The sequence below is a fragment of the Colius striatus genome, chromosome 9 (assembly GCF_028858725.1).
Source record: "Colius striatus isolate bColStr4 chromosome 9, bColStr4.1.hap1, whole genome shotgun sequence".
Taxonomy (NCBI): Eukaryota; Metazoa; Chordata; class Aves; order Coliiformes; family Coliidae; genus Colius; species Colius striatus.
In genome coordinates this window covers 9,842,077-9,864,731 of record NC_084767.1, presented here as the reverse complement: position 1 = coordinate 9,864,731, position 22,655 = coordinate 9,842,077, and the positions used below count along the sequence as shown (strand labels likewise).

Below are 22,655 nucleotides of genomic sequence, written 5' to 3'. Positions count from 1 at the left end.
TGGGGTTTTTATGTTGTTTGTAGCTTTTTAAAGTAGCTCTATGCTTTGTTATCTCACCATAAAACTTTAAAGTTAAAATCTAGTATTTGGGTACTGCTTTTTCCTTCCCTGTTAGCTTTCTGTATTTGAAACCCCTTCTCTATACCTACATTTTAACATAGTAAATATACTTTTGAACTTTAAGATATTCTTGTTTAAAATATTTGGCAAGTGAATACATTTTGTCCAGAAAACACTATTTCTTTACTTTTAGAGAAGCATAGCTTTTTCTGAAGCTAACAATATGATCTGTGATTACAGGTACAGATAGCTATGCATCTGCCTCTTGTCTAGCTGCTGTTCACTTGAGCTTTGTACTTTACAGCCAAAACTGTATCAATGCAGAAGAAGTTGCACTGAATCAGAAGATTATGACTTTAAAATAAGATCATTATGCAGCAAATGCATAATGCACCAGCAGGGTTATTTTGTGATGTTGATGTTTAAATAAAATGAAAGTAACTGTTCAAAATGAAGTTAAATATGTATTTATTTATTGTATTGTTTATACTCAGTCTCCTGAAAAACTCTTAAGCTATGAAGTGCTGACCAAAGTTACTTGTCAGAAAGGGGAGCACAGAAAGATTGACAATAACATCTTAAAATGATGCATACTGAGTGATGAATAAATGATGAATACTGAATTTATCTTTTCAGTCTTTTCTGTAGTAACATTTTTAAAACAGTGTATCTGGGTAATCTCCATTATCTTTTTACTGATTTACATGCATGTTTTGCAGAGTGGAAAACACTACTCATTGTCTTAATCTCCAAATGTTTTACTACCATTAAAATACTTGAAATCAATAAAGAAAAATATTTTAGAAGAGGCTACATGGCAAATAACTTTAGAGATATCTATAGTCAAAGCTGTATTTGGAAAAATAACCATTTATCTTACTGACTTTTTGAAAACACCAAACTAACATGTTATGTTTGTGTATTGAGCTGTTCTCTCCACATTGTTTTTGTGTGTTGAGCTGTTCTCTCCACTGAAGACTTCAGGAGACCTCATACACAGTCTGCAAGCAGAAGACTCCTGGCAGCAGATAGCAAGAAAGATGTGATACTCTGCAGTGGGAGTGGGAAAGGGCTATCTCACAGTGGGTTTTCTCTCTGTATTTTAGGTAAAAGACTAAATGACTGCAGTCAAGACATAATAGGCATCCATTGTGTACCACAACCATGATATGCAATGGCCTATCTTGCTGAGTAGAAGATCTGCTGCAGCCACCACATAATTAAGTGTTTAGATTCTTGGTAAGCAAATAATTCCACAGCATGGGTAACAACAAGCAACATGCAGAGTTGGTGTAGAATGAACATCTTGAACGATCTGGTACTAGAAAGTTGTAAGTGATTGAAAAGTGGGGTTACATCAGGCACAAGCAGATCCAAACACCTACAGATGGAAGAGACGCTCTCTGCTAGGCTTATAAATGACAGCAAAGCATTAAATGACTCAGTCAGACATATCAGCCACAGCTGGAAGTGTAAGTCTCCACGGAGGTAAATTTAAAACCCACAGTGAAACAACTGCCTGTTTTCTTTATCTGCTTTATTCCATTTTCCCAGGACTAACCTTATGCCATTTGCTCCATTACACGTACCAATTTCTGCAGGGACAGGGAAAGACCAACTAGGAAACAGTTACTTAGATTTAATGGAAAAGAGATACAAATCTGACAACACTGAGACTCTATATACCAAAAATCCCAGCAAGAAAAACAAACAAAAAATGCCCTTTGCCTCTGAAAGGGACTACACTAAAGGGGAAATTGCCTTCCAGAAAAGACACCTTTAGTCTCCTAGCAAAGAAAAACTGTCCAAGGACATATCTTACTACTGTACACGATTAAAGCAATGACTAAACAGTACCAACTGTTTTAACTTGTTATAATACTTCATTTACCCTTTTGCACATGTGTGCATAAAGGAATACTTACATTAGATGTTTACATTTGTTGTTTCAAATACTTATTCATAAATTAAAATTTCAAAGTTCCTCAATATGCACTAAGCCCATGTGTAAATGCATTCTAACCCCCTGAAAATTCAAGCCTTTGAGAAAAACAACTGCATTTCTGTCAAGTATGGTTAGGCCAGTCAAAAGTTGCCAGAGGAAAATAAGATCAAAGAAAGGAGTTACTTGTATACAACAGATCAGACTTCTAAACTCTGGCTTTGTGCAAAATGAACTGCAACAGTGTCATCCTACCTGAGTTATAGAAATGAATCTTCACTCTTAAGATGTCTTTAAAACAAGAGTGAAACTAAGCTAAACTACTTTTATTTTCCTCTTAGAATAAATAAATAAATCCTCCTTTTTATTCTCTGCAAAATAAATGATGAGCCAGGCAATGTTTATAGCAAACTGTTAAAGCATAGCTGGGTAGAATAAATCTGAGTTTACTTCTACATTTCCTATAGTAGAATGACTTCATACTAATTACAAAAAAAAAAGGTTTTGTAATGGGTTTTTTCTGTTCAGATTTTCTCTTTAAAAGTTTCCAAGAAAATATTGTCTATGTGCTTGTTACTTAAAGACTGAGTCTACAACTTCTAAAATGCCACCTCCTCAGAAAGTAAAAAGCAACATTTTGGCAAGTTTCACAGCACAAGACCATAAACAGCTACTTCTTCTGAAAAAGGTGTTTTCTATTCAAAGCTAGAGTTGCTCAGAAACATGTGTATATAGAGTGTGGAAAAGATGGTTTTCAGAAGTTATATTCAACATAAGCCATTCACAGATGATGCATGAAAAAAAGCCCCAACAGATCTCAAATCCCCACTGTTCTTTTTGTAAAAAAGAAATCCCTACTGTCCCTTGCTAGGTGATGAATAGGAACATATTCTCCCTCTTTTTGCTGTTTGGATGAGACCCAATGGTGCCAACAGGATTTGCAGTTCCTGGCAGACTGAGAAATGGTGAGGTACTTGGATAGAGGTGGCACTGGTTTGAAGACATAATGAGGTTTTGCTGAATTCATAATGCTGCTCCAACATGTGAGCTACATGAGAACCAGGTCCTGAGGGTGTTACAAAGCAGTTCATCAGCAAATAAGCAGCTATTTTTAGTATGTATAATGAAAGAAAATTGGCAACATTGCCAGCCCTTTTGCCAAATACCTGGAGTGCTAAACCTTTCAAGTGAGACTTAAAAGGGTTGGGGAACACTTGATTCCACCCAATGTCTGAAAACACTCAGATATACAGATAATAAAAATATCTTTTAGAAAAAGCCCAAGTAATAGTGTTAGAAGATACCCTACAGTGTTGTCTCATGTGAGTTTGGTAGCAAATAGGATCTGACCTTGAAATGTACTAGTGAAAACCTGTTTCATTTTATTTTGAAATACCAAAATATAATGTCAACAAGGATTGAAAAAACTCCAATGGACACACCAACAACAAAAGTGCTTATTATGCCACTGCAAACTGGACACCGACCAAAATGGATTCAAGGTAGTAATTACGATAAGATCAAGTACTTGCAACCTCTGTGTGAGCAATTGCCACTTCAAAGCCCAGAGGAATAGAAGGAAGGAATGTGAATACTTTCCCTTTAGTTGCTAACCCCACTAACCTTTTCCTTTCAGCAAATCCGACTCCCTGTGCACTTCATGTTGGCAATGAGGTACATGAATTTCCTGGGAGGAATTATGTGCCTCTAAATTATGAACAGCTGAGAGATATGCAGGCTGTATGGTATTATCCAAACCCACAAAGCGTTTCCCCACAAATGACATGTACCTAGGAATTACTGCTTTTAATAAGCTAATAGCCAATAATCTAAGTACCAGAAATGGAATAAAGTGCACATACAAGCAGTAGCAACTAGTTACAAGTGCACAGTAAGCAACCTTCATTAGAACAAAAGTTAATGAAAGCTACCACAGAGGATCACAAAAATAACTCAGATATATCCTCATGACCTCAACAAGGATTTTGCTATTTCCCAAAGTGTTCTGCCCCACCTAGCACGCCACAAAAAAAAGGTGTTCTTCCCATCTTGCTGTTAATGGAAGGAAAAACAACATTAAAATAAAGTAACAAATAAAAAAGTAGTTCTTTCTGCTTTTTGATTCTGAGTTGTTAATAAAATACTCCCCGTCCAGTGGGACTGGTACACACAGCCTTCAAGTGGACTTTGGGAATCAGAACATGATTTGAGAGCAAACAGTATGCTATTTATAAATAGTGATTTAAAGCAATACGAGTTAAATCATTCCATCCTATTAGAGGCAAAGCTTGACTAAGTAAATTTATTTGATTAAGCTTCTACTCCCATTCTTTCACTCACCTACCACAGCTACTCCTATACCTGAAGGTGTTCGTTCTCCCTTCCTTTGGACTGTAGAAGCAGCCTGCTCATTCTTTTTCCCACACCTATGCCAGACATCTAACACTTAGCAGAAATATCCCTGATACCATACATGCACTATCTGTCTTTATCTATGTGTAAGAGGCATTAGATTGTCCTGCTCATTACAGACAGCTTTCACCCACAAACAGGACCAGACCCACGGTATTAGTTACACTCTTCTCTTTCCTCTGTCTCTAAGTAAATGTATTCTTTTTTTACAGTTCTGTACTGCAGTATATCCCACAGCAAAATCCATCCAATGCTCACTCTCCTTGCTAGGTACAAAAGACAAGAGATCATCGGGGGAGACTGTCAGACTATGTTGGATGGCTGTAGGGAAGAAGTGCCAACTACATTTTGCCATTGGCTCAGTTACACAACAGACATGCCTTACAGCCTATAACTAATACTTTTGCAAATTCAGAAAGGGGAGACTCTTTAGGTAAAATATCTCCTTCAGGGCATAAAAAGGTCTGTGTGTAGACTCCAGCTCAAAACAGGTGACTTAAGAATGCAAAACCTTAGCTGTGCTAGTACTTTCTGTGGGATTTTTTTATTACTCTGTTTTCTGGTCTTCTTGTTATTGCAAAAAATCCCAGTCTGATCCCTTGGGAATTTTTCGCTGCTACTTCTCTGGTTTGGAGTAAAGCATGTTAATAAAGATAAATCTAGAAAACTAAATTAGTCTTATATTTATTTCATAGAACACTCACCTCCTCAAAAAAACACCAACCAACAAGAAAATAAACCAAGACTAAATCTGTATAAAGGCTAATAACAAAAATCTCCCTTTCCAGTTGTTGATATAACATAAAATTAAGACATGGAACTAAGATCAGTAACTCATTTCCTTATATAATCTTGGGAACAGCAGCATAATCAAAGAGTGTAAACAGTGCCAAGTCAATTGAGGTAAGCAATGTGTTTACAGAAGCACTGTTAAATAGCTTCTAAACTTGTTTGTGGGGTTTTTTAATGCTATATTTTTTTCTTTAAGTATTTTCATTAGATTTGTCCAATACAGGATGAGATTTAAGGCAACAAAGCCTGCCTGGACCAAGCTGTCCGTCACAGTTCAGAGTCATTCTGAGGCGTTGTCAAAGAATGCACAGTACCACAAATGAATTTCTAATGGTATTAACTGATGCAACATAGATACAGCCAGACTAACCCCCAAGTCCCAAAGGCATGCTCTTTGAACAAGGACTGATACTTCCCCTGCCCTCAAAGAATAAGAGATAAATCCTATACATGTGAATAATGCAGATGTTAACAGCATTTCCTAGATAAGAGAAGCAGTTTGACATATGAAAGGTTTGATATGCTTACATATAATAAAAAACTGTCAGGTTGCTTTAGTACTAAGCTGATACTTTTTAAGAGTAATCTTTGCTACATTAAAAATAATTGCAAATTGCAGCAGGAGCAGTAAGATAAGAATGTGCACTGAATAAAATTTTACCTATAAAGGCCAAAGACTGGCTCAGACAGAGAAATAAATGGGATGAAACAACTATCATTTGCAGAATCTTACCATGAATGAGCCCATCCATGAGCACACATGTATCTCCCCAACTCAGAAGGGAGATTAGTGACCTATCTGCATGACCATTAGGGTAATGAGTGACAGAAAGTGAGCTTTAGGCACTCGATGCCTCACTGCCATTGTCACTACCCACTAGAAGTGTAATTCTCCCTTTGAATCGTGGAAAATAAAAAAAGAAAACCTTTTCATTTAACATCATTCATTTCAAATCCTAGATGAAAATGTACCCAATACCAAAATTTGGTATTATAATGCTGTAAATTTTCTTAGCAAATATTTTTCTCAAGATCAAACTCTCCCAGGAGATTATCAACTTTATTAAATATCCTCAGTTCTCTCCTTTTCAATATAAATCTGGAAGAGTAAAATCACATAACTGTGACGTTTCAAATAAACAGCATCTGTGGACCTGCAACTTTGAGACTTAAAACTTAGTCTAATCTCTCCATGACTTCTAGGAAACTCAGTGTTACTGCAATTTCTAGAAGACTAAAAGAATAGTACAGATGATGAAAATTCCCCTTGCCAATTCTGCTCTGAAGTTTACATCCAAACAAACTTTAAAAAGTAAATGAAGAGATTTTTTCCCCCCTCAAATTCTGATCCCTTTCTGTGAGATTTTTAGGCATGATTTCCACCAGGATGATGAGGAGGAAATATATCAAATTAAAATAAATCTACAAGGTAAGGTGGTCACCTGCTCACAGATACTTTTTCATTCAATTTCAACACATGCAGATGTTTGTCAAACCTCTACATGTTCATATTTTCAGAAGACTCTTCTTCACATACAAGTTCCACAAATAAACAAATTGAGTCAACTAACTTTTTTGCCCTTCTTTGTTGACAAAAACACTCATTTCTAACTGATACCCATAAGAAACAACACAACTCACACCTCAAGGGAAAGACATTTCCTTCCTTTTCAAAAAAGCAGTATTTTAAAGATACCCTGAAAGAATCCATCTGTGATATGCTGGCCCAAGCCAGCTGTCTAAAATCATTATCAGTGGTGGAGGGGCATGAAAATAACTTTTCTTTCCTTTCCAATTCAGCATCACATGTTGTGGAAATGATAAATTGAAAAGAATTCACATGGCAGCAAAATCTTTGTGAGTGATATTTCACTTATGCTACTTGCAATCCTAAGACTAAGACAAAAGCAGTCCTGTGGTTTAACAGATATCAAGCAATACTTTGCTTATCCCAACATTATTTATGGTGACACCAAAACAGACAGATGATAGCTGAAGGTAAAGGTGTACAATCTGTGCAGTTTGTGTCCAAACGATATTTCTTTAAGTCAATTTTGTAATAACAGTACTCAAAGATTTCTTATTAGTAGCAAGTTCTTTTAAAGCAAACAATAGGGAGCTTGATAAATTTTATTATACAAACTTTTGCTTACATGCCAGCTTGATCTATAGAGGCAATGTACCTGAGTTAGAAGTAATCAATCATGAAACCCAGGATGATCTGTAGTATAGCAACACATTGCCTCGATGATGTGAGCTACAGTAAATACCATGAATTCAACTTCCTCCTACAAATAGTGCTTTGTACTCAAAGATTTGCTCTTTCTCATCAGACCTTTCAGCAACCCAAGCAATCACACTGCTGTGGAAAGAAAACAGTGTTTGCTAACTCTTACATTGCAATGAACTCGCTGACCCATTAGTGAGAATATTCTAACCCTGTACAAAAATTGGACTTTTAAGCTTAATCAGGCCTTCTACAGTTTGGTTTCTATTCAGTATCACTATGGAGACCAACTATGTACTTCCCCTCTACTACTAAATGCTTCCTTTTTCCATTCCACTGTAAATGGACTGGAAGTAGAGGTAACTAGCTATTTAATGCATTGCCAGTAAATTATTTCAGATTACAACCTTCTTGGCATCCACCAAACAGGAATGATACAATCACTTTAGATTGCATCGCAAAACTTTTTGTAAGACACAAAACGAGTGCAATTCTCATGAGCACAGAGAACATGAGCACTGATCCTCCAGTCCCGTTTTACCTGTTCTGCACCATGCTCATTGCCATCCAGTCTGAAGGGTAAACATTCTTTCCAATGAGATCTTTGAACATGATGAATGTTTCCATCAAGAAGTCCTAGAAAATAAGGTAAATTTGTGACTCTGTAGCAAAGTTTAAGTGTTCCTGCTGTGATTGAAGACATAAGAAGGAGGGCTCCACTTTGCTCCCAATGAAGTCAGTGGTAAAATGCCTGGTGGTACCAGTAAATCCAATATTGGAACTGAAGTCCTGTCTGTCTCAGATTGCAAATAAAAGTCTCAGTCTATACACTGGGCTCTTATGAAAAGATAAGCCATAAATGAATGAAAAAGCAAAAATTGGGAGTAATGTTGTTGAATATTTTATTAATTACAAAAACAACCTCACTATGCATAAAAAATTAATAGATGTGAAAAAATAGGAGTTTTATTTAGCCCAAATTTAGTATTCTAAATTAAAAATTGAAGGCACTAACAGAGGCTTTCATACAAAACAAAAACTACCTCTTTTCCTAGAAATATTTAGAGATGATAGTATTTTTTTTCCCTTCCTCTGCAGAACTGTTCAAGGAGTTTAAGGATTACTGAAACTTATAGGGCCAAGTATCCAATCTGCTCAGAAGCTGAAATTATGTTAAGATACTGTTATATTTCCAAGTAAACAAAACAAAGCACAGGAAGAGCTGCAAAATCTACCCAAGTTTTGATGTGTGAGCATGGCACCTCTATGAACTGAAAGAAAAATGGGCAAACCTTATAACTTGAAATTATTACCTCCAGGGGCAAATTTTGATAGTGTAATAAAAACCTTTGCCAATACCTAGACTTATTTTAGAGTTGTGTTAGGAGTGTAAAAGGACTGATATGGGACTACTAAAACCTTCTAGAACATAGTGACCACTGGTACAAACTAGAATATACACCAAATATTGTTAAATGATGTGTTGCAAGAGCAAAGCAGCTACTGTAACTGTTGAGGGTTGGTTTGGGGTTTTTTTTCTCCCCTCAGAACAATGTAACACAAAGCTCCCATTACTTAATCTTGATTCTTGTATTAGCACCTTGGTGCTGGGGTCAGCAGCAGTTACATCTACGTCTTTCCAAACTTCTGATGACAGTATTGTCCAAGGCCACCATTAAAAAATGGAGGCAACACAATGACATAGAGACAGAAAAAGTAAAGAAAGAGGCTTCATTTTAGGAAGACTCAGACAAGATACTCCAAACCAATACTACTGATTTTTCACAGAAAGCAAAATAGTTATGCTAGTTTATCACCTTCACAACTATTTTGTACTCACCACTAGTTCTGAACTTGTCTGAAAAGTTTCAATGTAAACTGAATAATGCTGGTTGTTCATCTGGTTTAAGATCGCCGTCATGCATGCCACAAAATGGCTCTGAAAGAAAAGCAGGTAGAAGTCAACATGTGAAGATTACCCAAGATATTGGATTGTATTTTTTCTAAAGCAAAGCCTAAAAGAAAGAAACACACTAAGAATTTGAAAATGATAATTGAAAGGCTATCTTGGCAAGGGGGTCTGATAAGAGAGTTGTATCATCTATGAAACACCGTGTGGAAACACACACTGTGACAAGAAGACTTGACATGTAAAGACAACTCAATACTACCTTTAGAGCATGTGACATTGCCCAGGATTCTCCCATTGGGAATTCATGTGAAGAAAACATATTTTTTACATTCTATAGGCCTTAAAGTATCTGTTAAAGGACTCTATAAAACTACTACATAATACTATTACTTTTATCTCTCAAAATGCTTTCAAACTTCCTCAAAAGCAATTTTTTGTGTCATTTTTCTCAAGTAAAAATGCTGAAAGTTATCAAATGGTTTATAATCCTAGGTTTTGACTGTAACTTACTGAAAATCACAGACATTTCTCTCTCAAGTAACGACAGTTAGCTTAATGATTTGCAGTTTTCCTTTAAGACAGAAGAATCCACCTTATTGATGCCTTTTCATTTGCTAAAGTTCTAATTATTGTTTTAAAAGTGAACCTGCTTTAAATACATTGATTTTATTAAAATAAGAGATGATCTAGTAGATGAGCATGGTAAATGATTTTCTAGATATACTTGGATCTTTTTATCAGGCTGCTTTACAATTGATACAAGCGACTCACCAGCCTCTCTGACCTGAATTTAATTCCCACCTGGCACTGGAGCAGAATATCTGCTTAACTCTGATTCACTTTCTACTTCTGTTACATGAGAAAGGTAACAAAGGCACACGTTCCCAAAGTACCAGCTGCACTTTGTCGTACCCAACCATTTTGTGTAGCACTTAGAGAAGGGAAGCCTTCTTTAACTTCAGGTTATGGCCACTAGAGGTCTTGTACTTTCCTATGTTAGCTGCTGTTCAGTTTGTGCTGCCTTTTATTTATTTATTTATCCCTACGTGAGCAGACCCAGCACACTTCTTGCACATAAACAGTGACAATTACAACATAAAGGACTTATTATACCTTCTTTTGGAGTAACATTAGTGCTAGTGAGAGGCTTGTCTACTTTTTAAGGCTAAGAAGACACATTTTCTGCAGGTAAACCCAAAGCTTTCAGGTAAGGAATCGTGTGTTCTCGGGTACTGATGCTCTTCTAAACAGAAATGCTGTAGTAGTTCACTTTTACAGTTATGGATCAGTCAAGTCTTTACTGTGATGTTAAATGTATAGCTGAAAGTAATAATGAATTGCAAGATATTCAGTAATGAAATTGTGTGGGGGGTTTTCTTCTGATGTCTGCATTTAGAAAAAAAGATTACTGACAGAAGTTAGAGAACTGTACATGAAAAACAGCTTGTATTTTTAGTAGTTAAACGTTCACCACAGAATGACTCGTGTTAAATATATCACCTACTCTGTTAAATAATCGTTTCTTGAAATAAGCAGCATATCTCCACAAACATTGAACTGATATATGATGTTGCTTAAAGGCATGAAGACTTTAAGGAGGTTATTTCTTTTGTTGAAAACAACTTTTAAAATATGTCTGGCTATATCTGTGATTATGGTACAGCACGAATGGCTATTCTTAGTAACTGAGTATGGTGATTTGAAAATTAACAGATGATATGCCTTAACTACTGAAAAGAGTCTTAAGCAAAGATCACATATTGCTGGCCAGCATCTCCCACCAAACCTGTCAAATCCACATCAGTGAGACTGAGTGATACACAAGAAAAGGTGAGACTAAAGCTGGTTTTCTACAACAACTCCCTCCCTCATTTCCATGTAATTGTAAAGCAGGAAAATACATTAATGCTATTTGATCTGTAGCAATTTTCTTGCCAGCAATCTTAACTATTAGAAATTAACTGCTGGCTTCTTTATAGGTTAAAAGCTTGCCCCTCCCCCCTGATCCCCAAACACCAGCAATAAAGATTCACTTCTCAGATGCAGCTTCAGATCTTGGAAGTATTCATGCACCCTCAGCATTATCATTCCCACTGGTAGAACTTAAAGGTAATATGGGACTATCAAAAGCTGTGATCAAATCTTTAAATATCTCTATGTAGACACTGAAATTCTGGTATGCTGATAAGTATTTCTTACTAGAATATGTGAGGAGCATGAACTGCTTGAAAATACAGTAAGTTTTGCACAAGAACTATCTATTACACTTTGAATGCAGAGTGCATGCTCTCTAGGTGGACAGAAGAAATTCAGAATCAAACACAATAGTCTAAAGCTTATGATTCAAAAAATTATTTCACTATGTCAAGTTTTGTATGAAGGGATTGAATAGTATAAAAAACACTGTGGCAGAGAAAGTGAAGTTCTTCAGATAGAATTCTAACAAGTCATTCCAGCTGTGCTTAGGCTTGTTAGGATTTACTCTGGGAATTATAGTAGAAAAGGTTAATTAGAAACAAGTCAAATGTATAAATGTACCAAAGTAAAGATCTGACTGATTAGATAATACTAACAGAAAAAAAAAACTTGAACTAACTCCGAATACACTGCAGCACTATCAAGATACCTAATGAAGTATAGGTTTTTCAACTTGAAAACATGAATTTCCATTGAAATGTAAAAGAAGAACAGAAAGTGCACTGAATTCTACTATTTTAAATTAACCAATTGGCTGATAGCCTTTCAAAAAATGTGTAAAGAATTAAGGAAATGGATAGCATGAACATTGCACTTGTATCAGAAGTAGAAACGTGAGTAAATAGGTAGTCAAATGAAAATGGGAGGACAGAATGTCTTGGGAAACACTCAAACTCCCTGTCCATTTTTCAAAAACCAGAATTAAATCAAATTCAAATCAACTTTAATGCTGGCTCACTTTAACAAATTAGTGGCTAAGGTGGGCTGTTTTGGTTGAGTGTATACAAAGTACATCAAAAGATGTGACAGTTGTGTTCTGTAAAACAAACAGGGCTTTCTAAGGTCAAGCAGAAAGACTGCAGAATCTTTTCCTCTGTTGTTAAAGTGCCTGTCAGCTGTGGATGCAACATGAACAGGAAGAAACATCTGAAAAACATTAGGGACATATGAGTAAGATGACAAACTTCAACACCTAGCAACTAAACCCCAGCATACTTTACAAAAGCAGATGGTGACAGGTTGCCGTAGTAACTTCGAATAATACTGGCGCCACAAGAATAAATAAAGCTAATGCACTAGAAAAACACACAGCAACAGATACAACACAGAATGAAGCTTCACTTTGATTCTAATACAGCAGGAATATTTCAGTGGCTGTAGGGTGGGTAATCCATACAGGTGTACTTCTGGAAGGACTAAGGAGGATATTTAGGCACTTAGGTAACATTTATCCTCATTAACAGAGCACTTAACCAACATAGAGCCCCGGCGTAAACAAACCCAAATGCTTCATTAAAAAGTAGATAAAAAAGAAATACAAATAATTCATAACAGTTCAAAGGCTTCTGAATGCCAATGTAAATGTAGTTATTGTTATATCTACTTTTTAGCATAAGAGAATCATAGAATGGTAGGGATTGGAAGGGACATTTAGAGATCATCTAGTCCAACCCCCCCTGCAGAAGCAGGTTCACCTAGATCAGGTCGCATAGGAACATGTCCAGGCGGGTCTTGAAGACCTCTAAGGAAGGAGACTCAATATTTAGACACTTAGTTTGTGTAAGCTTATAATTAATGTAAGGCATGTACCACCATCCTCACGATCTATATCCCTATATTCAGTAATGATGGTTTACATTTGATTAATGCAGTTTTCTGCATTGAGCAAAGCATTTCACCCAGAAGATTCAACATTTTTATGGTGTAAGAAGCCATCATACTACAGAGATTAAATTCTGAACTCCCTTTCAGGTTCTGAGAAGTTTCAAAACTCATCATATACTAGTGACAGTAATTGTAAAAATGGTGTACATAGAAGAGGTGACCAAGAATTTCTACAGGTCAAATAAGTCTGTATCATTTTTGTTCATAAACAGTGAAAACGTCTTTCTGAAGGAAAAGTGACACATACATTATCCTTAATGTAATTAAACCAAAGCTAACCCATCAACTGTTTCAATGCCATGTTAAAAATCATCAATATTCATTTTATAGCAAAAGCACATAATTGAAGAGGCCTCTCAAAAAACTGTCTTCACAAAACTATTGAGTCTTCACACTTCTTCCCTGTCATGAGCTAAAGAGCAATACAATTACCAGAAAAGTATGGAAGATGCTTAGTGATGCCCTGAAGGGCTACAATGACTTTTCCTCAGAAAACAATATTAAGCCTCGAGAACTGTGGCATATGTAGAGGTTAGCACAAATACCTCTATCATATTATGCAAACATTGAACAATAGCACTCTGAAATGAAAAAAAATAAGCACAATTTGATGTGAACTGCTAATGTGGTAGTTCTGTTTCCTCCCCAGAAATAGATGTCACTGCCAATGCACGTATGGTCCTGAAATGTTCTGATTCTAGCTGTAATGTAAACATAGGATTGGCTGCTATGGATCAACCTCGAGCATTCATCAGATGCCTAGAGTATGCCTGAAATGGGAAATAGCTCCTAATCCCCACAGACTTGTACCTTGTGAACAAGTGCACCTTACTAATAATTCATTTACAATAACAGATTCTTCAGCTCTCAGTAGGTCTGAATTTTCAGTTTTCCATTTTTACATTCATATAGGTCATTGGTTTTCTCTTGTCTTTTATAGCTGACTGAATAAAACGTTAAGCATCCTGCTTCTAAATCTTGCGGACAGCTTTTGATTTGTGGCTGAAAACATGCTGGGGTGTTTTACCTTATTCTACTCTATTCTTTCCATTCATATGTTTCAGCCAAAAGGATACAGAAATAACAAAATACCATATGGAAGAATATAGGACAATTTTATAACACAATGATCTAGTAATAGCAGCTGCTCTGTAAGATTTGAAGATACAAGTTAGACAATCAAGACAATTTCAAACTTATCTGGGATTTTGTCAGACAGATAAAGGCAGTAAGACAATGGTTTATGGTATGACATAAAAGTGGGATGATCTTTTTAGAGTATATCCTTTGTCATCTATATTTATTTATTTATCTTTGTGTTGATTTCCCAGCAATATTCCAAATAGAAGGTTTTTCATTCCCTGCAATGTTTTTTGTTACTGCTGGGCTTTGTTGTTTGGTTGGTTTTGTGCTGTAAATCCACTCCAGAAATTCTACTGTAGTCTATGGCTAGGATGAACACTCTACTGTAATTGATTTAACTTGTATTTATGTCATAGTTGGTATAATTTACTACTTGTCCCAAAATATTAACATTGTGTTCATCTTCAAAGTGTATGTACAAGGAAGTTATGGATAGCATTATTTAGAATGGAGAGGGCAGTCATTTAGCCTGCAACCATTGCTTGCAAACCGAACAAGCTTGTCAGGTACAGAGCTTCCAAAAAAACCTCACAAACACCTGTTTCACTTCCTCCCTGAACCACTGTTGTCCATGCTCTCAGTCTCAGGTCTGCTGTGTCAGATGAGATTCTCCATCCTTGCCTTCGGGCAAGGATGCAGTTTCACCAAAATTACTTTAGCTAGTTTCCAGATTGTCTCATAGGCCAACAAAAACTTCCTGCTCTGCTATGTTAGGATATCCACTGAGAATCCCAAGTTTCCTGGTCATGCCAGGCTACTGACTTCTTATTTGAAGTGTTATTCCGTTTCCCTCTCGTCACTAAACCAGATGGCCAGTGAAGTTGGCAAAGCATGGCTTGTCCTGCCAAGGGGCCTAGCTCACTCATTACCATGTCAAAGATGATGCAGTCAGTACTCCACAGAAACAAAGAAAACACACACACAAAATACAGGGAAAGAATAAGATAAAAAATGTCATCCCAGTCTTGTTTACTGTAGTAAAACTTGGCCAGTCTCCTGCATTTAAAATGACTGGAAATCAAATCATGAATGTAAAGGCAGTGATACAATGGCTGGGATGAGCTGGAGCTAGTCCCCTACACAGAGGTATGATACCTGACAGCAGAAAAAAAGCCCACATGGAATCGACAGCTGTGTAGGACTACAAAGCAAAATGCACTAGCTGCAAGGGAGATCAGCAGGGCCAAAGTGGAAAGGGTAGAACTGATCAATTTCAGGTCATTAAAGTGCAGTAATGTCTTTTATTTCTAAGCCATATATTTTAAATTTACACATGTTGTGAAGATGAATGTCTTGGATGCTGATTCACTTCCTTAAAACTAAACAGAGCCACCTCCTGTATTCCCAGAACTAAGCCACCCTAATTGATTTTATTTTCCAGCTACACTCACTGAAGACAGAAAAATTAAATTAAGCTTCAACTACATGGTCCTTGATGAGACTAATACAATATATTTGTGAACAGTTAAAACAAAGCTTGATCATAACAGTTCTGCTTCAAAATTCTGAAATTCATATTGCTCCATACATTAGCCTCTTGCTTTTAAATTATTCTCACAAAGAAAATAAGGCCCAATAAAAACAATTTTCCAACATCTTGCATCAATTACACAAACAAACCTACCACCTGTGTCTGTTTAGGACTAATTAATAGTAATCTCTAAAGAATCCACCAATACATTTTATTGTAAATTACATAAGATTTTGTTATGTTCTTTCATTTTGTGCAATAACACAGCTGCACTTGAGCTTCCAATACCGCATTGTTTCTTGTTACCAGGCCATCAATATCTCACCAAATCCTGAAGATATTAATGGAAAAACCTTTAAGTCTCTTTAGCACCAGAGATTCTTCTTGAAGAACAAATATCGATTTTGTCAAAGTACACACAAAGCAGTATTGAAACATTTGCAAATGCCAATATGCAGCCATGTCTTAGGCTGAGATTAAAATCAGCAATGTCTTACATGATTGATATCCCTTTTGCTAGGTTGGAGTCTGCCCTTTTACTTAGGCATAGCTCAGTAAGCTGAAAGATCCAAGCTCCTGAGAAATTAACATGAATCTTATTTTAAGTCACTATTCCCCTTTTAGCAGCTGTACCAAGCAGATAAACTTTCAGTGTGAGGAGCTCGGTACTTTTCCTGATATTCAAAAATGTATACTAGTGTCAAAGTATTTTTAATTTGGCAGTTCAAACTGTCATTTGTCCCCTTGCACATTAAGAGTATTGTAATGGTACTCTAGCACTTTGTTTAATTTTGTAAAATAAACAACAAACCCAGGCTGGAAATGAGTCAATAAGCCACTGTTGTATTTATAGCTCCTTTTGAAGAATAGTGATTTTGACTACTGTTCTTGTGGGTTGAAAGCTAACTATGGTCTGTTCTGGCCTGTGGAAGTGGTGAAGGGTAAACAAAAACATACTCAGCATACCCTGCAAATATACATTGACCAAAGCCAGGATAACTTTTAATGCTTTCCTTTCAAGCAACCTTTCACACTCAGCCAGTCTCAAAGAAGTTAACTTGGCACTTTGATCATCAGGAAATCACACAAATGTTTATAAAGAGGCTTTCCCAGGACCTAGATGATGAATCTATGAAAGAGCATAAAAAAAAAAAATCATCCCAACACATCCAGAAGCTTTCACCAGGATCCTCAAGATTCTGGTAACAAAATGTTGCATTAAATGGAGACACAGGGGTAATTTCCCTGAACCTGCTCTGTTAATTCTGTTGCTTACAAACAAGGCTCTGGCACAGGGACGCTCACTAGAATAATGTTGTTCTCTGCTTTTTCAGTCACAGTAGAGGAAAACAAAACTGGGACAGATTCAAGCAGGTGTATAGACAGGAACTCCAATATACATAGGTGAATTGACCCACAGAGAATTGGTACTACATCAACAGACAATGTAAAATGCCTCCAGACTGGATAAATGGGGACTTTTCCATCAAGGAAGGAAGATGTAGTGACACACTGCTTTACACCATCCAAGATGTATATGTACGAACCTTTCATATGTTTTTCCAGCTAAGTAACTCTTACACAAGATGAAACACCATCCTGCTTTTGAAGGCAGCAAAGCTATGGAAAGATGTTACATGAAATTCATGTTGTTCTGTCAAGTTGCTAGTCACTCCCACAGATGAAAGTAGGGATAAAGTGCACAGAAATCATATTTTTAGTTTAAAGGGCAACCAAAGATGTATCTAGCAACTGTTGGAAAAGTTTTATTTTGTATCTGAAATATGAGAAGTATTTTTATTTAATCAAATAGCAGTTTATATTAGGCTTTTAACTTTTATGTAACAGTGGGCTCCATTTCTAAAGATGAAGAGTAGAGTAAGCAGAGTAAGTGGCTAAAAGAATGTTGATAGCAAAAAAAAAAAAATGACCCCAGCTTCAAAAACAGACAAATTCATATTGAATCTTGGGTAAATGGGTTAACAGGGAATGCTCATTGGAAGAAAATCACATGGCTATGCATGGGTAAACATGGAAGCATAAGGCTTCATCAAGGAAAGAATGACCTGCTGGTGGGTGTTCTACAAAATACTGGCCAGAAAGCATCCTTCTCAGGTGTGTCTCTTTTTTAAGAAGCATCATTTCTAAGATGTCTGAGTTGATTTAGTTTCAGTTAAAATATCACAGAAAGGATTCTGAAACTGTGATAACATTTAGAGAAATTTGCAAAACCAGCATTGTCTACACCAATATTTTGTGCACATGTTAATCTCTTTTGGGGGGACTGAATCTCACTGACATACAGTACCTGGGCTCTGGCAGAACAAGGAATGCTCCTTTATTAACTTTGTACCAGTCCAATGAGAACTGAAAGTATTGTGTACTTATCAGAAAACTAGGATGAAGGTAGAGTGAAAATTTCTTTGAGTAATTAAATCAGGGAATTTTGGCTCTCTATTTTTATTCCATTTCTAGGAAAAAAGAAACCAATCAAAAGCCTATAAAAGGCAAGGTAGAGAAGATTAACTCACATAATTATGTAGTTAAAGATAAATACATAACCATACATAGATACAAAACACTTTTGTAGAAATACAGGAGAGAAAATAAAAAACATCCCCCATGTTTCACAATTACAAGTTAATAAAGAAAACTGTTGAGAATTTGAGCAGGACAACATTTTTTTCTTAATACAAAAGCTACATTTAACCAGCAATTGGAATGTATTTCTAAATTACTTGTTTTAACTGCAGTGTTTATGCACCTAGCTTAGTTAGTCTGTGCTCTTGAACAGTTCTAAAACTGTATCTGCTTGAGAAACATCTAAATTTGACTGCTAAAGCTGCTGTCTGAAGCTGGGACACACGGTAATTATGCCAATGGAGAGAAGATTACATGGAATTCCAGCAGCCGCAGGGTACAGTAGAGTGTCTATCCCTTAGTTGCTCTAGGACTGCAATGTAGGAGCCTAAGAATCCTAAAACTGCAATAGGATAAGACTGAACTCTTGCTCCTGTTTTTTTTTTTTTGTAACACACCCAGGCATTCTCAAAGATGACATCTCTGCTACCCTGGCATTAAGTCCTTCTGACAACAAGTGACATCTTCATTCTGAAATCCACCTCACACAAAAAATACCCCAAACATAGATCCTCCTCAGAATAAATGGTGAGCATAGATATAGCTGCATGGTGTTACAGTACTTATTCACAAGCTGATTTTCAAACTTTTCCCAGTGTTTTCTCAAGCAAAAATACAAACAAAAGCAGAATCACACTCATATATAAGCAGACACGATCAATAAATCAGAGTGGCAGAGAAATGGCCTGTATGAAATACATCACTTGTCATGCCTCTGAATAGTGTATGTCCTAAACACTGTCATAAGTCTCTTATTTTTATGATTAGTCACTGCAACACAGAATGTGTGGGAGCATCAGTATGTATCTACAACAGATACTGAAAAGAAAGAGATTATGATTTGAACTATTGCAACCTACACCTCCAGTAATTACATTTCTATATTCATGCTATTAGATGTAATAGCAGCTTCAGAATGACAGCACCGAAACTGTTCATTAAAGCTTATTAGGTCATGGTACGTAGAATCATTCTTGTCTTGCCACTCCATTGAAATGATACAAAAGGACCTGGTTCTGAAGCAAGTAATTCTTTGTAATTTTAGTTTAGTTGTATATGTACTGCTACCTTTACAGAGGTGAAGGACAGAACAAATATTTAGTAGATGCTAAATGATCAAATCTTCATAAGAATTTTGAAGACATTTTATAAGGACTAACCTCTTGATGACATCATTATTCTATTAAGAAAGTCTCTTATACAAGTCAGTGTAAAATCTTTGAACTGAAGGTTACACTACAGCTTCCTAAACCTGTATCTTGTCACTTATTGTGCAGTTCCTATTCATATAAAGCCCTCTCAGAATTGTGGTTGCAACCTTACGATATTAAGGAAAGAGACTGGAAAGGGTCTGCTATTATTTAACTTCAAAGTGAGCTGGAATCAAATTTCCCATTTGGATCATTATCAGTTTTCAAGACATGTTTTATTAAGGAGAAAAAAAAAAAAACCAAACAAAAAACCACGAAGTAGTAACTTGTTCTGCTCAGTTTTTATTTTAAACGACACTGGTAGTAATTTATAGTTTAAACCAGAACTTATTAGACTACAGAGCTTAGTGCCAGGAATTAAGTAACATGGAGGATTTTTTCTTGGAAAAAAGGACGACAGCACAAGATGCTCTGCAGCCTTTCCCACAGGATTTCTTATATTTAGAAAACATATTGGAAAAAAAGCATTTACTACTACATCAAGGCAATTTATGTTTTCTTAAATAGTACTGTAGTCGTGTAATATAAGTGACTTTTATTTAATCTCTTCTCAGTGCAATGTCCCAACCTCTGAGATTACTAAATACCATAAGCACTTAATTTTAGCAACTAATTCCAACTCATTTAGGCAACATGCAAAGTAGTTTAAATCCAAGGAGGAGGAGAAAGAACATTGTTTGTATGTTGATGCCAAATGAATAAGATAATAGACAAGAAGCAAACTTGAAATACAGTAACAGTACTAGAGCTCTCTAACCTCTTCCAGATTATCATAAAAATCTAAATGACAATGGTGCAATTAGAGAGTTCCAGGACATTAGGTTGGACTTAGCAGGTTGTATAGCTCAAGTCACAGATGCTCTGGAAGAACAGAGTAATCAAGCATGAAAACAGGAAAACAATAATATAGCCACCAGGATTTTGGATAAGAGAGAAAAAGGACTTACACTCTACTGAATTCAATATGTTGTTCAGGATTTCACAGCACTGTATCCAGAAAATGTTCTTTGGTGGCAAAGAAACTAAAGAAAATAAATGTATAGGATATGGACAGTGGACTGGTAGAGTAGTTTAGACTGGCCATTGTTAGCAGCTGAAAAAAGATCCCAAACTAAGCCCTATCTGAAATGCTGGCTCTTCCTTCTCTATCACTGGTGCTGCCCACCAGATTTGAGACATGAGCATTTAAAGATAAGCTAAAGGAGGAAATAACCTAATGTATGATAGGGACATCATGAGTCTTTATAATCTGCTAACAGAAATCTTATTTATAGCATCAGACATAACTATATGAATTCTATGGTTCTTTGGAAGCTCTTCATGAAACAAATAATAGCAGGAACAAAAAGATCTCTATCAGCATATGAAATTTTACAAAAACTGAAAAAGAGAAGGAGAGGCTTTTCCCCCTGAACTAGGTCACTCCTATTATACAAGGATGTATGTGCCTTTAGGCTGCCAGTTAGCCTTATAAGGCATTTCTGGGCTTATAGTTAGGAGAATAACATAGCAATGTTGACAGATCACACACAGTAACATTTTTTTTTGTGAGTTCTATGAAGTTTGGGTTGTTTTTTTTTTTTACAAGTGTTGTGGTTGAGTTTTTAATTTTACAAGATGAAAACCAAACAAATGGAACTGAAATGCCAGACGAATTATTTTTGCTAACACAATGTAAAATAATCCAAGCTTCTCTAACAGGCTCCATGTTGTCTGCCTTACTCAACTTTGTGACAAGGTAGTAATTAGGTTTCTTGTTCAGCTTCACCTGGAAAACGCTGTAAAAATGTTATGCCCACTCACTTCTGAAATGGGTCAGAGAAACTATGTCTAGATGCTTTGTATTTTATCTCTCTTAATAACACAGTCATACACCTCAAAATTGTCATTGAATCACCCTGCTACTTATGCAAGTTAAACTTGAAGCTATCCCCAAGGAGACCTTTTACAATGAAATTATTTAGCATTCAGCTACAATTTTGTGACAATAACTTCACTACAGAAGCACTAAAGCAAACTACTGCTTATGTGGCATAATGAAGAAAGGAAGTAACTTCTACAAAATTACTGACAGCATATTAACAAGCCCCAGGAGAACATCCCAAGGATACAAAAAAGCAGCAAGCTGTTCTTTATTCCAGACACACTGAAGCAAGGCAGGCCATATTACAGATTATGTAGTCACTTTTGTGCAGAGGTTCCCATTTTCCTCTCCAACTCACTAGAGATTCTACAGTCTTGTAAAACACTCAATTACTTGGGCCATTCTGCATTCTTATGCTTAAAAGGGCATGAGAAAGCCCAGGGAAAGTGATTTTAAGGCAATATACACTCACTTATGTGGTGAATTTATGTATTACTTGTTAATGATTTCATATATTCATCAATGAGTATTTTCTATTAATTTATACAGTCTACTACAAGTATTCTACCATCCTGTTTCCTTTCAAGTTTATGGCCCTCACTTGTGGAACACTAATTTCAGAATACAAGGAGGGTTTTTTTGAGGCTATTTCCACACAGTTTTTGAGTTATGCTTATTTCATTTCCCACATATTACTTCTGGACATCTCCAAAATGTCACTCTGAGTGAAGACTGGGTTATAAAAGATGCAACAGTGATTGGCAAGCAGGTGACACACAGCTCAGGATAGAGCATGTTTACTAGAGATGTCTATCAATGATTAGATTAACTCTCTGACTATTTAATAACAACTTTGCAAACTAAAAAAGAAAATTTTCATGTATGCAATTTATAAAACCAGTTACAAGATACAGGTACTAAGAAATACTTGAGGAAACAGTCTTCTGTGTTGCCCTTGATATCACTGGGACATTTGCTTACGTTGCTCAGAGTATTAATTCCTTCAGCAAGGTTCAGAGCCCTTGGTGTGTTCACAGAACATAATCTTTCCGTTAGTGAGCACATCAATAGACCATTAAAAGACAACCTATGGTCCTTTGTGTTCTGTCATCTTAGAAAC

The 22,655-nt window shown here is 36.2% G+C and overlaps 1 protein-coding gene across 1 annotated transcript in view; it reads right to left on the bottom strand.

Moving 5' to 3' along the window:
- DOCK2 (dedicator of cytokinesis 2) overlaps nt 1-22,655 on the bottom strand; it is a 167,752-nt gene that overhangs the window by 53,656 nt on the left and 91,441 nt on the right. The window contains exons 28-29 of the mRNA XM_062003141.1: nt 9,274-9,372; nt 7,975-8,069 (exon numbers count right to left, since the gene is read on the bottom strand). Of these exons, the coding sequence (XP_061859125.1) occupies nt 7,975-8,069; nt 9,274-9,372 (194 nt within the window). The remainder of the gene's footprint in view (nt 1-7,974; nt 8,070-9,273; nt 9,373-22,655) is intronic.